This window comes from Equus asinus, chromosome 22, assembly GCF_041296235.1.
Source record: "Equus asinus isolate D_3611 breed Donkey chromosome 22, EquAss-T2T_v2, whole genome shotgun sequence".
Classification (NCBI taxonomy): domain Eukaryota; kingdom Metazoa; phylum Chordata; class Mammalia; order Perissodactyla; family Equidae; genus Equus; species Equus asinus.
In genome coordinates this window covers 51566734-51583003 of record NC_091811.1, presented here as the reverse complement: position 1 = coordinate 51583003, position 16270 = coordinate 51566734, and the positions used below count along the sequence as shown (strand labels likewise).

General features: G+C 47.3%; 1 protein-coding gene across 6 annotated transcripts in view; it reads right to left on the bottom strand.

Annotated features, from left to right (window-relative positions):
- The window catches only part of PRPF40B (pre-mRNA processing factor 40 homolog B), a 58484-nt gene that overhangs the window by 12528 nt on the left and 29686 nt on the right, over positions 1 to 16270 (bottom strand). For 2 of the 6 annotated variants that reach the window (XM_070495165.1, XM_070495168.1), the window contains exons 1-5: positions 8332 to 8491; positions 1991 to 2071; positions 1074 to 1217; positions 707 to 772; positions 4 to 31 (exon numbers count right to left, since the gene is read on the bottom strand). In XM_070495165.1, coding sequence (XP_070351266.1) covers positions 4 to 31; positions 707 to 772; positions 1074 to 1217; positions 1991 to 2071; positions 8332 to 8334 — 322 coding nt within the window. In that variant the 5' untranslated portion in view covers positions 8335 to 8491. Of the gene's footprint in view, positions 1 to 3; positions 32 to 706; positions 773 to 1073; positions 1218 to 1990; positions 2072 to 8331; positions 8507 to 16270 lie in introns of those variants that run through there. The other 4 variants (XM_070495164.1, XM_070495166.1, XM_070495167.1 and 1 more) reach the window with 4 other exon arrangements.

The following is a 16270-nucleotide window of genomic DNA, read 5'->3' as shown; positions in this document are numbered from 1 at the left end:
CACAGCTGGCGGTGTCCGCACCTGGAGCCGTCTGCCGAAGAAAGAGGAGGGGGAAGGGTTGGGGCCAAGCCCAGTGGCCCCCAGGACCCAGGCCATGGGGGACAGAGAAGCAGGCCAGGCCAGGATCCATGTGTCCTGCTCCCAGGGATCTCCACTCCCTAACATGCTCCCCCCACCCTCTGGGGCCGTGGCTCTAGGATCCCAGGGCGAATCACACAGCAGCTTTTTTCTTCATTTTCCTCAAGTGAGAGTATTTTGTTGAGTCGACCTCCAAGGCCCATCTGTTCCACAGTGGATACCAAATTCTACCTCCTACCCAGACTCTTACTACACTGAGCAACGGGACAAGAAGGTACAGCGAGATCCACAGATGCTGTTGCTTCCTCCAGAGGCAAAGAAGATGTGAAGAGGGGGCTGCATTCAAGTGTCCACAGTGCTAGCTATGCGAGGGTAAGCAGTGTCCGACATGAGTGTGTTCCTTAAGGGAGCTGGGCACAGCAGGGGGAGGGAGTAACAAGAGAGAATGTGCATGCCTTTGGGGATGAGTGGGAAACCAGAAGAGCAGAGTACATGGGTGAAGAGAACTCAAGTGTGGGCAGTGCTGCCAGGGACCAAGGTGATCCAAAGAGAAGAGAGAAAGAATGGAAGCCACATCCCTGTCCTCCACGTCAGACCCACAGGGGTTCCTGGCGGCCCCCGAGCTTACCGCTGCAGTGACGGGCACCGCTGGCATCAGCATTCCTGGCATCATGGGAGGTACCATTCCTGGGATCTATGGATACAAAGAAGACGAAAACCAGCTACCAAGGTGAGGGCAGGCACAAGGTGGGCAGGGTCCTGAGAGAGACAGGGGCTATGATCCTCAGGGGGCTCCTCAGGAAATCTCCAGGTTTGGGGCTCTCAGCCTCGCCTAGAGTTTCTCTAGTCATTTAGCAGACACATCCACAGGGGCCTGGCCAGAAGCTCCCTCCATTCCCTCCCCAGTTTTCTGAAATCCTGATGCCGACTCTCATCTCCACCCACAGCTAAACTCACAGGGTTTTCTGAGGCCCTGGTGCAGGGGAAAAGATTACCTGTGTGAGTGGTGGTGGCGCCCCCATTGGTGGAAGCATTGGGGGCATGATGCCAGGTGGCATGGGGGGGATAGCTGGTGGTCTCTGACTCATGGGGGGTAGCCCCATTGGAGGAAAGGGTGGGGGGATTCCTGGAGGGGGCATCTAGAAATGAGGAAAGGAAGAGACACTGAGCAGAGAGACATTGCCTTAAACCTGTCAGGAAACATCCACTTGTCTCCCACCCTTCCCAACCCTCCCTCCCGGCTCTGAGGCAATTCCAAGGCTTTAGTTTGAGAAGTACACAGCATGAAACTGCCTCCCTCTTCATCACTGAGAAAGACTGATAACTGGGGGGTCCTCTGAGTCTAACTGGCAAGCACACAGCTTCTTGAGAGGTAGGGAAGGGAGGAGGAAAAGGGAAGTGTAACCGCCACCAGACTGTGGCTGGAAGGCTCCACCTCTTCAGCAGCTCTCCCCAAAGAAGCTTCTCAGATGCAGGGCCAGAGGCAGGTGTCCAGGTACCCAAATCCCCCAGTCCCCTGCCTCCCATCCCTTTTTCTCCAACTTGATGACTACCAGTTGCTATTCCAGCCTGACTTCTGTGGCCTATTTAAAGAATACAGATAAGGAGTAGTGAAAGAGAAAGACAGCCCACCTGCCCTCACACTAATGGGGTCTTTTCCTTCCACTTCTCCTACCCCAGCCCCAGCGTGTCCCGATGACAAAAAGACAAAGGGGGAACTGTCAACTTCATGGGCTGAGAGCTTAACAGCAGCTCCTCCCACCCCAATGCCCAAGCAAAACCATCCCTCTTCCAAGGGCAGCAGAAGGGGGCACTATACAAAAACCGTGCTGGCGATGCAGCAGTGCTAGGGACTGGGGAGTTGGGGATGCAGGCTGGAAAAGCCAAGCCCAGGGAAAGACATAAAACTTACGAAGGGTGGTGGCATCATGGGGGGCCCCGGTGGGAAGGGGGCAGGCGCTGCTGGGGGCCGGGGACCAGAATCGGGAACCGACTGTTGAGGGAGAGAAAAGTCATAGGACCCAGGATGGGCAAAGAGATGGGCTTGCAGAAGGGAAGCAGAGGGGTGAGAATGAAAAAGGAGCACAAAGTTCAGAGGAAGGGTCTCCAAGCCCAATTTCTTGCCCACCCACAGCTCTGAGTCCTGAGTAGGTCTGCTCTCTCTTCTGCCAGCCCAGAGCCACGCCCTTCAATGTCATCTTTATTTTGAAGTTTCCACTTTGCCAAAGCCACAGAAAAGACGGAGGAGACTCCACTACAGGCACAGACTGGCCCTTCCCAAGGCTTTTCATCCATTCTCTTGCCTGTGGGCAAGACTGTGCCTCCCTCAAACCAGTTACAGAGGGGTCTCTCATTCCCAAAGTATCCAGGGAGGAAGTGGCCTCTTTTTCTGTTCCCCACCTGAATTTACCATTACAGAGATTCAATCCCAAAGCCCTCCAAACTAGTCCTCCGTAAGTACTAGTCTAACTCTCCTCTCTTCACTACCTGCCCCGCTCCCCAACTGGCCTCATCTTTAGTCAATCACTCTCCTTGACATCTTCCACTCTCAATCATCTCCCTCATCTCTTTAGCTCTACGCCTCCTGCCCCAGAGATCCTGAACTCACCTCCCTGTGGACGAGGCTTTGAACAGCCGAGGTCTCCCTGTCCTACACATAATGGCTGGCCGCATCCCATCCTTTAGTCCTCTGCTTAAATATCACTTGCTCTAAAAGCCTCCCTGACTCTATTTAAAGCAGATCCTTCCAATTTATTCTCTAATTCCCTCTTTAGTTTCCTTGTGTACACAACTTTGTAATTATTATGTTTCCCCTCACTAGAGGGTAATAACATTCCATGAGGGCAGGGATCACATCTGACTTGTTCAAAGCTAGATTCCTGGTCCCTGCCACAGTATCTGGCACATAATGGGAACTCAATAAATATTGAATAAATGAGGGAAGGAAGGAAGGAACAAATACTCTCTATATAGAAACTTCCAAATTTTAAAAATTCATCCTATAGATATAGTCCCATCTGGCCAAAATGACGTGTGTACAAGGTTTCCATTTCAGCACTGTTTGTAAAAACAGACAACTGGACTCAGCCTAAATATCCATCAGTAAGTAGCTACGAAATTATACACAAACATAAAATGGAATACTATGCAGTCATAAAAAAAGAATGAACACAAAAGAAAAAAAAGGAGCTCATTGTCTTGATATGGAACAATCTCTAATATACATTAACAAGTGGGTAAAAAGCAAAGTGCAGCAAAGTTTTACCATTTGTATAAAAATCAGAGATAAATAACAACACACAAATCAGTAGAAGCGGGGCAGAGGTGGAAGGGAAACTTCTCACTGTATGCTCTTTGTGAATATGCACCCATATGACTACATTATCCATTCAAAAATAATTTTTTTAAGTGAACTGAGGCCTGGAGATGAAGCTAAAAGGCCGTGCCCTTCCTCCTCTTGGCTTAAAAGTTGGAGGGTGGTAGGGAAGAGTTCCAGGGAAAGGTGGTAGCTAGCCAAAGGGGAGCCACCTCACTGCTGCCCAACTGCCCTACTTCCCCAATTTACACTATACTGAGAAGGCTCAGTGTTTAAAAATACTTTTTTTTTTTTCTGCTTTATCTCCCCAAACCCCCCCTGTACACAGTTGTACATCCTAGTTGCATGCCCCTCCAGCCATGGGGTGTGGGACGCCGCCTCAACGTGGCCTAACGAGCAGCACCATGTCCGCACCCAGGATCCGAAACCTGGGCCACCGCAGCGGAGCGCGCAAACTTAACCACTTGGCCACGGAGCCGGCCCTTAAAAATACTTTCTAATATCTACCTTTAGCACTATCTGTCCTGAGGAGAGGAGATAAGCCAAACTACTCCAACTTGAACCACCTTTCCTCAGTGTTCACCCTAGTCCCATATTCAGACCTGCTCCTATGCCCTGAAACTGTCCTTAGCATGGGAAGTCAGAAACCAACCCACATGGGAGGAAATCCAATTCCCTGTGCCACACTTTCCCATCTCCAGCTGCCTTAGGATCCTCTCTAACATCCCAGTTGCTACATAACCATCTTTGGATCCTACCAGGCTCCAGGGCTGCTCATCTCAGAGACTGGTGCCACCATACAGTTGTCCAAGACAGAAACCTGTGAGTCACTCTGCACATCTCCCTCTTCCTTGTCAATACATCACTGAGTTCTCTTCATTTTACCTCCGAAAGATTTCTTAAATCTATTTCTCTCCATTTCCTCCTCCAACCTCACCACCCCTTTTTCCATCTGATCTACTGCAGTGGGCTCCCAAAATGCAGGGGTCTCCCCACATTTACTTCAATCTGCAGATCATCAAAATGCACTCAGACCATGTTACTCCCTTGCTTAAAACTCTTTGATGGCTCCCACTGTTCTTAGGGTAAAGACCAAAACCCCTGCCCAGAGCCTGGGAGGCTGTGGCAGGTTTGCTCCCCAATTGCCTTGCCAGCCTCACCTATGCTGAGCTTCCAGGTCTGGCTCCAGCCACACTCACCTCTCAGTTCTCCACCTCGGGCATCCACCTTTGCCTGGGGCAATCTTCCTGCTAACGCCACACACCTCGCCTACAAATCCTTCACATCTATCCAGTTGTCATTTCCCAGGAAAGCCTTCCTCCTAACCCGGTGGACTAGTCAGAGCCCTTTTACACATGGTCATACACCTTGTACCTTCTCCTTCAGCAATTATCCATTAGAATTTTACAGTTATTTGTACAATTCTGATTGTACTATTATTTTATGTGGCACTAATAAAAAACAAATGCTGCCAACTGATTTATGATACTCAACTGAATTTAAGATGCCTCTTGACTTCAGAAATGTTAAAATGTGTGTCTTAGAATCAATGAAATATCTGCTGCCTTCACTAGGCTGAAAACTTTAAAGGGCAGGGACTGTTTTTGCTCACCCCAATATCCTATCTCACTGTATTTTCCTTACTACTCCTGACTGGCACACAGTAGGTGCTAATAAATATTTGTTGAGTTAATGACTGTTAGACTCATTCCACAAAACAAAGCTATTGGAAAGGCTAGTAGTTACTGGGGGAACACAGAATGTCACAGTTGTAAAAAAAAAAAAAAAAAGATAATCCCCTTCTTTTAAATGAGAAAATTAAAGGGGAATAATCAGTCCAAGGTCCCACTGCTGGTTGGGGATACAGCTAGTACCAGATCCAATCTGCCCTCCAGCCCTACTTCCTTAAAAGCACAGTCCTTCCTACAGGAAGCAGGTCTGCTTTTTCTCTCTAGCACAGCCCCTGTGACCCATGTGGTTAAATCAGCAAGGATCCAACATGTTCTTGCTTAAGAACTAGTGGTGCCTCCCCATTGCCCACCCTAATCTCTTACCTAACATTCAAAGCCTTTCAACAGGGCCCACTCACACTCTTCTGACTCAATGGCTTCCCTCCTCCTCTCTGCACAGGAATTGTTAGATTACTCCACTTGTTTCTTTTATTCCACTTTGTCTCTCACTTTGTTCAAGACAATCCATATTCACCTCCTTCAAGTTACCTCTATGACTACCCTCCCCACTTATACACACTCCTACCTACCTGTGTCCCCTCAGGATAAATGCTGCACTACTTTGCATAGAGTGACATGCTACTCGGTGGATGTTTTCTGGGTGTTTTCACATGGGAATGCCTGTCTCCCTCTCAGGTGGGGATTTCCCTACATTCAGGGATTGAATTTTTTCCTTTTAAGCCTCCTCTGAGTGTCTAGTCAGGGCCCTGCACACAAAGTGCTGTGATAAAATGCAGACTCATCCCTAACCTTATTTTTGCATACTGGACTATCCTAAAGTAGGCAAATGTGTGTGTACGCAGGTCCCAGGTACATCTGTATAAATTCTCTGGGTAAAGGCTGACTGTAATGAGAGGCAGCTTGGCAGACGTCTGCGTGAATGAGAAAAGGGAAGTGGAATCAAATAATGGCATGGGAAAACCTAAATAATAAAATACTAACTGTATATGACCATCTTTAACTTGGAATGGAGACCCCTGGCCAGGATGCAGACATGGCCTGTTTTGGACAGTTCCCCACAGAGACCAGAGCAACAGAATGAACGTAAATTACTATAGAACTTCTGAAGCCCTCCCTTCCCCGAGCCTCCCCTGTGGGATGTGTATACTTTCTTTCTTTCCTGAAACACCTCTGTCCCTATGTCACTTGCTGCAGTGCCTGTACAACTTTAGGTTTTATTACACTTCTGGGTGAGAATCTGAAAAAGTAACTCATGTGAGAGAGGGATACAGAAAAGGGAGCTGAAAGAGAAGCAGATCCTGTGTCTTCTCTGGAACAAAAACACATTTGTGGGCTGAGGAGAGATGAGGAAGAGACAATTGATCATTTGATCAACATGTGCTCACCTGGGCCAGTGGAAGAACTCCCCCCCACCAAGATGCAATCAGTTCTTAGCCTCCACATCTGTGGGGTATGTCAAAAGTAAAGATTCAGAAAAAAGAACAAAAGGAGAAAAGGACAAGAATGCAGAGCCAGAAGAAAGAGAATGGAAAGGGAATAATAACAACTAATAGCTAATATTTACTGAGTGCTTATTATGAGCCAGATACCATGCCAAACACTCATTTAAATCCTTGCAACCATCTTAAAGGTTATTATCCCCATTTTATACATAAAGAAACTGGGGTTCAGAGAGATTAAATAACAAGAGATTAAACGACAGAGGCAGGTTTGGAATCCAAAAAGTCTGATTCCAAAGCCTGTGCTACTCCACAAAGCTGCCTCCTAGCAAGGAGGATGGCGCCACAGGTATTTCTTACACTCAAATTCATTCCCCTGTTTTCTTTTCACCCCAATCCTCACACAATCCTGAAATCCTCAGCCAGCCAGGTGATCCTGGGTTAGCCTGGTCTGCCGCACTCCCTGAAGGGATTTGTGTTGGAAAACGAAGGCTGGGAGGCACATCTCTCAGAAAGAGGTAGGTAGCCATCATCAAAAAGAAAAGTATCGTGGAGGCTGAGAGACCAGCTGATTACCCTGTGGTCTGTCTACTTGCTGCCCTTCTTCAGCTCACCCAAACAGCACTAGCCCCTCTCTCCCTGTTTTCACGACCATCCTAATCCCCACTCCCCTGTACCAGCTGCCTTATTCTTCCCACTCCCCAAAGATACTGGCTGTCTTTCTAGAAAATATCTTCCACTGCTTCTCTCTGATACTGCCATCTCCTTGTCCCTCTCCCTCTGAAGAACAGAATGTTCCTTCTGGTCTTCATCTTCCTTGGGTTAAGTCTCAGCCTCCTCTTCTACTTAGAGTTCTTCCATTCCTTCAACAGGATTCCAGAGGCGCTGGCTAGCTTGCCCCAGCCTTGCAGGCTTTGTGCCTCCCATCCCCCCATATCCCTGGGGATTTTCTGCAGCCCCAGCTGAAGGCCTCGCCTCCAGCTCCATCCTCCTCGCTTCCCCACGTTCTAGAACCCATTCTCCTGAACTCTCTCAAGAACCACCCCATTTCGCAGCTGGAAGAGATCTGAGATATCATTCTCAAGCATGTTCCTTTTTTTTTTTTTTTAAATCGATGGGAAATCTGAGGCCCAAAGAAAGGTAGTGACTTGCCCAAGGTCACACAGAATTGTTACACAGTTTGTTGATGGCAAAGCCAGGGTCGGGACCAGGGGGCCTCTGCTGGTCCATTTCTCGGACTATCCAAGACTGGGTGGGGGCCGAAAGTCCCCTTCCTCAGGAGACAATGCCCCCTCCTCACCTCAGGAGACGGTGTGGGGAAATGAAGGAGGGGGTCTCCTGCAGGTTTTGTGGGGCATCCAGGGCTTCCAAAGGGGACACGCACTGGGTCTAGGGGAGGGGCATGTCGCACGCCAAATATCCCAAGAGGAGAAACTGCGGCCCTCAGCTCCCCCCTTGTCCCACGCTTCCCACATCTCCCGCCCCCTCCCTTCTTTTCCGACCTTTCTCCACAAACCCACCCTTCGCTTCTTCCCTTCTTCCTCCTCATCCAGTCCCGCAACTCTCGCTCCCCTCAACACCCCCCACCCCCAGCCATCCTCCATCATGGCCTCCCCCACCCCTTCTCCCCCAAATCCCCGCCCCCACCCCCCTCTCAGGGTTCTCTCCCTAACCTCTCAATCCCTGCGCCCTCCCCCGGGGTCCCGGGTACCCCCGGCAGCCTTCCCGCCCCCCGGGCCCAGGCTCGGGCCGCCGGGGACGCTGTGGGACCGCCCCGGGCCCCTCCACCCCCGCGCGGGGACGTTACCATGCCAGAGCCTCCGAGCAGCTGGGCCGGCTCGGCCCACCCGCCAGTAAAAGCCGCTCTGATTGGCCGGGCCGCAGCCGGGAAGGCGGGGCCAGTGGGGGGTCGCACCCCTTGGTGGCCGGGAGTCCGGTGGCTCCCGCCGCTCAGCCGGGCCCTGCACCGGCCCGGAGCTCCCGGGTCTGGCCCCGCCCCCGGCGCGGAGAGCCAGGCCCCGCCCCCGCCCCCGCGCCGCCGGGTCCGGGTCCCGCCCACCGGGGGGCGGGGCGCGCCTGCTCGGGCTTTGGAGGAGGGCTGGAGCCGAGCCCCCGGCTGCGCGCAGCGGCCTGAGCGCGATCCCGGGCGGGCTCTCCTGCCTTCCCGCCCGCCCCCTCCCGGCCTTCGCAACTTGGCTGGCGCGGCCGCGCCGCACGGGCGCTCGGAGCGGCGGGCTCCCACGCGCTCGCTCCCAGGACCAGGAGCTGGACCGAAGTATTCATTCCGAATATAGGGGTATCTTTGCACCTCACAAAGCGTTTTTTATCCCGTGCATAGTTATTTTTAACACTTTTTAATTAAATCATTCTTTCAACAACTATTTATTGAGCACCCGTTATGTGCCGTTATGTGCGGGAACTGTTCCAGGCGCTGGGCGTACAGCCTTTGAGGAAAAAAAGCAGACAGATCCCCCGAAATCCCTGCCCTGGGCGGGGGTGGGGGGCATGCACGTGCTTCTCACCTGACCCTGAAGTTACTTCTTTTGAGATCTGGTCCCCACCAGACGGTGAACAATTAGGGACTGGGGCCCAATCTTTTATAAGAATTAAAGATGTGCGATAAATACTATGTTGTGCAGATAAGGGAATTATAAACCAAAGCTATTTAATGAATATGCTGAAGGTCTCAGGGCTAGTAACTGACAGGGCCCCAAGCAAACGGGTGCCGAAAGGGATGAAACACCTTCCCTCCAAAGCCTGGGTAAAGATGCTTCCATTTTCCTTCATTCGTCAACACTTAGCTGAGCCTGTACTCTGTGCTTGGTACTGTACTAGGTTCTGGAGATACAAAGAATTGTGAACCGAGTCCTGCTTGCAAGAAAGTTGGAGTCTAGAAGGGGAAAGGTAGGGAAACAACCAACCGGAACTAGAAGTCCTAAATTAAAGGAGAGGAAAGGAAGGGGGATTCATTCTTGGGAGCCACTGAAGAGAGAAACTCCATTATGGTTCATATTCCTCACAATACCTAGATGGCTTCTTTTTTTTTTTCCAGGCAAGGTTAGCCCTGAGCTAACTGCAGCCAGTCCTCCTCTTTTTGGCGAGGAAGACTGGCCCTGAGCTAACATCTGTGCCCATCTTCCTCTACTTTATATGTGGGACGCCTACCACAGCATGGTGTGCCTAGCGGTGCCATGTCCGCACCTGGGATCCGAACCAGCAAACCGTGGGCTGTCAAGAAGCAGAACGTGCGAACTTAACCGCTGCGCCACCAGGCTGGCCCCACCTAAGTGGGTTCAAATGAGGGCCTAGTCCTGTGGTTTTCAAACTTTGTTATTGAGACCTCCAGGCATAGCAGAAGTGGTTCAGAGGTTCCATAAACTTTTATCAATCACATTTTATTTTTAAAGTTTTTATTTTTTCGGGGCTGGCCCCGTGGCCGAGTGGTTAAGTTCGCGCACTCCACTGCAGGCTGCCCAGTGTTTCGTTAGTTCGAATCCTGGGCGCGGACATGGCACTGCTCATCAAACCACGCTGAGGCAGCGTCCCACATGCCACAACTAGAAAGACCCACAACGAAGAATACACAACTATGTACCGGGGGGCTTTGGGGAGAAAAAGGAAAAAATAAAATCTTTAAAAAAAAAAAAGTTTTTATTTTTTCAATGAAGTATTTCTTAGAATACATAGACATCCATTTTAAAGAGTCAGATAACTGTAAGATTGGTTAAGAAAAACATAAGCGCCCCAGGCTCCATCATCTCTTCCTCCCCGGAGGCAGCCATTTTCAGCTCTTTCAAGCTGTTTCTTTTAGCATTTTACCTTCATATCTCTGGCCCTCCTCCAGCTGTGTCCCTCCTAGGGGGAGGAATCCAAGCAGATATGCCCAACCAAAGCCCACAGACCCCCTTATAGGCCATATTCTGAATACCTGGGGCCCTGGAATTCCCTGCCCAGCTCCTTCCCAGTCCTGCACCAGCTTCTTCCTTGGATTTCCCCTCCCTAGGGAGACTTTGCTGGTGTTGTGGGCATCCCTAGTCCTGAGGGGTAGCCAAGGGGCAGCTATTTGCCACCAGAGACGTGAGCACAAGCTCGGGTGTCCACAGGACCCTGTGTGAGGCTCTCTTAATGCAGGACAGAGGCAATGACAGCAGGAAAGGGGGTCAGGCAGGCGCCAGGGGCTGGGGGCAGCTATCTTCTAGTGTAGAACTGTGAGGATTCCAAAAACTCTAATTTAGAACCTGGTCTTCCAGGTCCTTATGAAGGTGTGTTTGTAAAGTCAGAAGTTTAGAAGGTATTTGTTAGCTTAATTTGTAACATTGAAATATTTAGTATGTGAGTCTCCAAGAATTTGTAGTCTTGCCCCAGCCCCCATAAATAATGGGGGCAGATTTGAGGGTTTAACTTTTTCCCTTCGTCTCTCCCCACCACTTATACCTCATTCCCATCTCCCATCTGCCAAATTTAATTCGATGATTTTTGGTAGTTCAATTTTCAGTTCTTACAAAACTGTGACTACATATGCTGTTCAGAGTTGAACCATGTAGAAAACTTTGATTACTCTTCCTTTCCTGCAAAACTTTTTTCCCTGGAACTAATAATTATCTTGGGGGCCGACCCGGTGGCACAGCGGTTAAGTGCACACATTCCGCTTTGGCGGCCCAGGGTTCGTTGGTTCAGATCCCGGGTGCGGACATGGCATGCTCAGCAAGCCATGCTGTGGCAGGCATCCCATATATAAAGTAGAGGAAGATGGGCACGGATGTTAGCTCAGGGCCAGTCTTCCTCGGCAAAAAGAGGAGGATTGGCAGCAGTTAGCTCAGGGCTAATCTTCCTCAAAAAAAAAATTATCTTGTTTTTTCATTTGTTTAGTTTTCTATGTATTTATCACACGATCTTCCCCTGGTTGCCTAAATCTCTTCTTAGAATATCTAGGTACAGCAGATATTCCATCTTGTTCTTCTTTTTTTAAAAAAAAGATTTTATTTTTCCTTTTTCTCCCCAAAGCCCCCCAGTACACAGTTGTATATTTTTAGTTGTGGGTCCTTCTAGTTGTGGCATGTGGGACGCTGCCTCAGCATGGCCTGATGAACGGTGCCATGTCCCTGCCCAGGATTGGAACCAGCGAAACCCTGGGCTGCTGAAGCAGAGTGTGCGAACTTGGCCACGGGGCCAGCCCCTCATCTTCTTCTTCTTGAAGACACCTCTGCTGAACCTTCAGACCTGCTCCAATCTGAGTCTTCATCCTGTACCCTTCCTGCACATCTGGCAATCTGTCATCACCTTTCTCATCCTCCTTGGCATTTTCTTTGCCTCTCTCCTTTGTTAGATCTTTTATTTGCCATTTTCCAGGTCTTCCTCTTTCTTGATTTATTCCCTATTTTTTAGAGGAGACCATCTTCTAGAAGCTTCCTGAGAAAGGGGGAGGTAAACTGTTTTGAAACTTTGCATGTTGGACATGGACATTATTTTACTCTGACACTTGATTGATCATTTAGCTGGGTATTGAATTCCTTTGGAATTATGAAGGCATTGCAACAGTACCTCTAGCTTTCATCCCTATCCTTGAAAAGTCTGCAGCCTTTTAACTCCTTATCTTCGTGACTTTTTCCCCATCTCTGAACCTCTCCTTGTCTCCAGTGTTCTGAAATGGCAGCGATATGTCTTGGTGAAAGGCTGTTTGTGTGCTGGGCACTCACTGCCTCTCACTTCTGGGAAATAATCTGGAATCATCCCATTGGTGATTTCTTCCCTTCCATTTTCTCTGTCCTTTCTTTTTTGGAACTCATATAATTCAGGTGATGGATCTGCTGGACTGGTCCTTCTGATTTCTTATTTTTCTCTCCTACTTTCCATATTTTTCACTTTGTTTTCTGGGAGACTTCCTCAACTTTTTATCTTCCCATTCTGCTACTGAGTTTTTCAATGTGTTAAAGATTTTTATTACTCTCAGGGGCCAGCCCCATGGCTGAGTGGTTAAGTTTGCACGCTCTGCTTCAGCAGCCCAGGGTTTCGCCCGTTTGAATCCTGGGCAGGGACATGGCACCTCTCATTAAGCCATGCTGAGGCAGCATCCCACATGCCACAACTAGAAGGACCCACAACTAAAAAGACACAAGTGTGTACCAGGGGGCTTTGGGGAGAAAAAGGAAAAATAAAATCTTTAAAAAAAAAAAGTTTTATTACTCACTTTATTTTTATTAATCGAATATTCCTTTTTATAGCATATTATTTTCAGAGTTGAAATAGCTTATCTCTAAAGCTATTCATGATAGTTTTGTTTAAGTTTTCTTCTTTCTGCATAATCTCTGTTTACTCTAAATTTCTTTTTCTGTTATTTTGGTCTCTTTCATGTTAGATTCTTTTCTTGGAGGTCTTATAATCCTTGGTTGTCTGCTCACGTTTAAGGACAGGTTATCAAAAAGCTGATTGGAAACGTTTGTGCTCTGTCAGCTCAGGTACATGGAAGGAGCTTGTGGGCCATGAGCTTCACTGCAGGGGGATCTGGCTGGGAACCGCTGATGTCAGCATCTTTAGGTCTTGTTCCTCAGGATGGTCAGTCATCTGGCACAACCACTTCCGTTTGCCATACGGTCGCCCCATTGTTGCTTTAGGATCCAGCCTTCTCTAGTCTAAGTAACCACTCATCCATCTGCTTCCCAGCTTCCTAAAGTATTTTCCTCTTGTCTCTTTTCCTCTTTCCCTGTCCTTGTGAATTTATGCCTTAAAAAAAAAATCCCTTTGCTATAGTTTTAGTGTATTTTTAGTAGTGCAAAAGTACATACATGTGTTTAATCTACCATTTTTTACCCAGAAACTTTAAATATATTTTAACAGCGCTTTTTTTTTTAAGTGAGATTCACCTGGCAGGTGAAGCTCTCTACTCATTTTTTTTTTCCTGCGTTTTCTCCCCAAATCACCCCAGTACATAGTTGCATATTTTTTTTTAGTAGTGAGTCCTACTAGTTGTGGCATGTGGGATGCCACCTCAGCATGGCCTGATGAGCAGTGTCACGTCCATGCCCAGGATCCGAACTGGTGAAACCCTGGGTTGCCAAAGCGGAGCATGCAAACTTAACCATCCGGCCATGGGGCCGGCCCCTTAACTATTTTCAAAACAATAGTTTAGAAATGTATACACTCAAATGTCTTACATACCAAATTTTTGGGTTCATCACAACAAGCTTGTTGAAATTGAATGATTTTGCAATACACATGACCATGAAGTTGAGCCATCAGGTATTCCAAGAAGATAGTGCTTTTATCTGTTTTAGATACTGAGGTTCTACAACAGGCTTTGCTTAGAAAGGGGGTTGGCTGCTTTAAAGAAAAATGTTTACAAACATCTCTCCTGGGCTAGGGATCGCCTAAGCGTGGCCTTCGAACTATGGTGAAGGTGTTGCTTCTGGCCACAGAGCTGCCCATGGGAGATGGGCTTGGGACGGACTAATGTCTCGAAGAGGGAGCATCCCAGTCTCAAGGGAAAAGGGTATGAAAGTAGAGAAGACTTGCCACCTACAAAAGGAGGGAGAGTTATTTCCTTACACCCTCCAATACCCTCCTGACTAACTTCCAGCCCCTTGCACTGTCTGCCCATAATCCCTCCACAGTCTTGGGCATTATAAAACATTGCATTTTTTTTTCCCTGAGGAATATTAACCCTGAGCTAACATCTGTGCCAATCTTCCTCTATTTTTTAGTATGTGGGCTGACAGCACAGCATGGCCACTGACAGAGCAGTGTAGGTCCACACCCGGGAACTGAACCCAGGCTGCCAAAGCAGAGCACACTGAACTTAACTACGAGGCCACCAGGGCTGGCCCAAAACATTGCATTCTTTAAAGTCAGCTTTATTGAGGTATAATTTACATACTACAAAATTCACCAATTTTAAGTGTACCCTATAGTGAATTTTCACAAATGTATATAGTCATGTACCCACCACCATAGTCATGACAAAACATTTCCTTCACTTAGAAACTTTCTTTGTGCCCTTTGCAGTCAGTCTCTTCCCTTCATCTGGCTCCTGGCACCTGCTGATCTGCTCTCTGCCCATACAGTTTTGTGCTTCTAGATTTCATATAAGCGGAATCGTACAGTTTGTAGTAGTTTGTGTCTGACTTCTTTCACTTGTATAACGCTTTTGAGATTCTCCATGTTGTTGCATGTATCAGTGTTCATTCCTTTTTAATGTGAAGTAGTATAGTTTGCTGCATGGGCGTACTACAATTTGTTTATCCATTCACCAGTTGATGGACATTTAGGTTGTTTGCAAGTTTGTGCTATTACTAATAGAACTGGTTATGAATAGTAGTGTATAGGTCTTTGTATGGACATATGCTTTCATTTCTCTTGGGTCATACTTAGGAATAGGATTGCTGGGTTGGATGGTAATATATATTTTAACTTCTGAAAAAACTGCCAAACTGTTTTCCAAAGTGGCTGTACCATTTTACATTCTCACCAGTAATATTGGAGGGTTTCACTTTCCCAACATCCTCCTCAACACTTGTTATTGTCACACTTTTTATTGTCTGACTCGTCCTTGTCAGACATCTGACTCCTTGGCATCTCACTGTGGTATTAACTTGCATTTCCCAAATGACTAATGATGTTGAGAATCTTTTCATGTCCTTATTTATCATTTATTTATCTTCTTTAGTGACATGTCTATTCAAATCTTCTATTCATTTTAAAAACTAGATTGGTTTTTTTTTTGTTATTGAGTTGTAGTGGTTCTTTATATATTCTGGATGCAAGTCCTTTATCAAACATGTTTTGCAAATAATTTTTTTTCCAGTCAGTGGCTTCCATTTCTTTTGTGTGTGTGTGTGAGGAAGATTGGCCCTGAGCTAATATCTGTTGCCAATCTTACTCTTTTTGCTTGAGGAAGATTGATGCTGAGCTAACGTCTGTGCCAATCTTCCTCTGTTTTTATGTAGGATGCTGCCATAGCATGGCTTGACGAGTGGTGCTAGATCTAGATCCGGGATCCACACCTGCGACCCCTGTGCTGCCGGAGCAGAGTGCGCAAACTTAACTACTACACCACCTGGCCGGCCCCTCCATTTCATTGTCTATATTTGTGAGGGATATTGGTTATTTTTATTGTAATAGTTTTGTCTGGTTTTGGTAACCAGGTAATGCTAACCTCACAAAATGATTTGGGAAGAGTTCCCTACTGTTCAGTTTTCTGGAAGAATTTGTATAGAATTGTATTATTTTTCCCTTAAATGTTTGGCAAAATTCATCAATTAAACCATCTGGGGCTGGAGTTTTCTTTGAGGGAAAGGTTTTAAATTCCAAATCCAATTTCTTGAGTAGAGATAGGGCTTTTCAGATTTTCTCTTCTTTAGTGAGCTTTGATAGGTTGTGTCTTTCAAGGAATTTGTCCATTTCATCCAATTTACCAACTTTATAGGCATAAAGTTTTTTCATAATACTCCTTTATTATTTCCACTGTAGAGTCTGTAGTGATGTCCCCTCTCTCATTCCTGATGTTGGTAATTTGTGCCTTCTTTCTTTTTTTCTTGGTAAGGTCTGGCTGTGAGTTTTATCAATTTTATTAATCTTTTTAAGGAACCAGGTTTTGGTTGCATTGATTTTCTCCATTTTTTAAAAATTGATTTCTACTCTTATCCATATGATTTCCTTCAGCTTATTTTGAGTTTCCCTGTTCTAGTTTCTTTCTCTAAGCACTGCTTTAGCATCCCACAAATTTTGATATGTCATGTTGTCATTTTCACTCA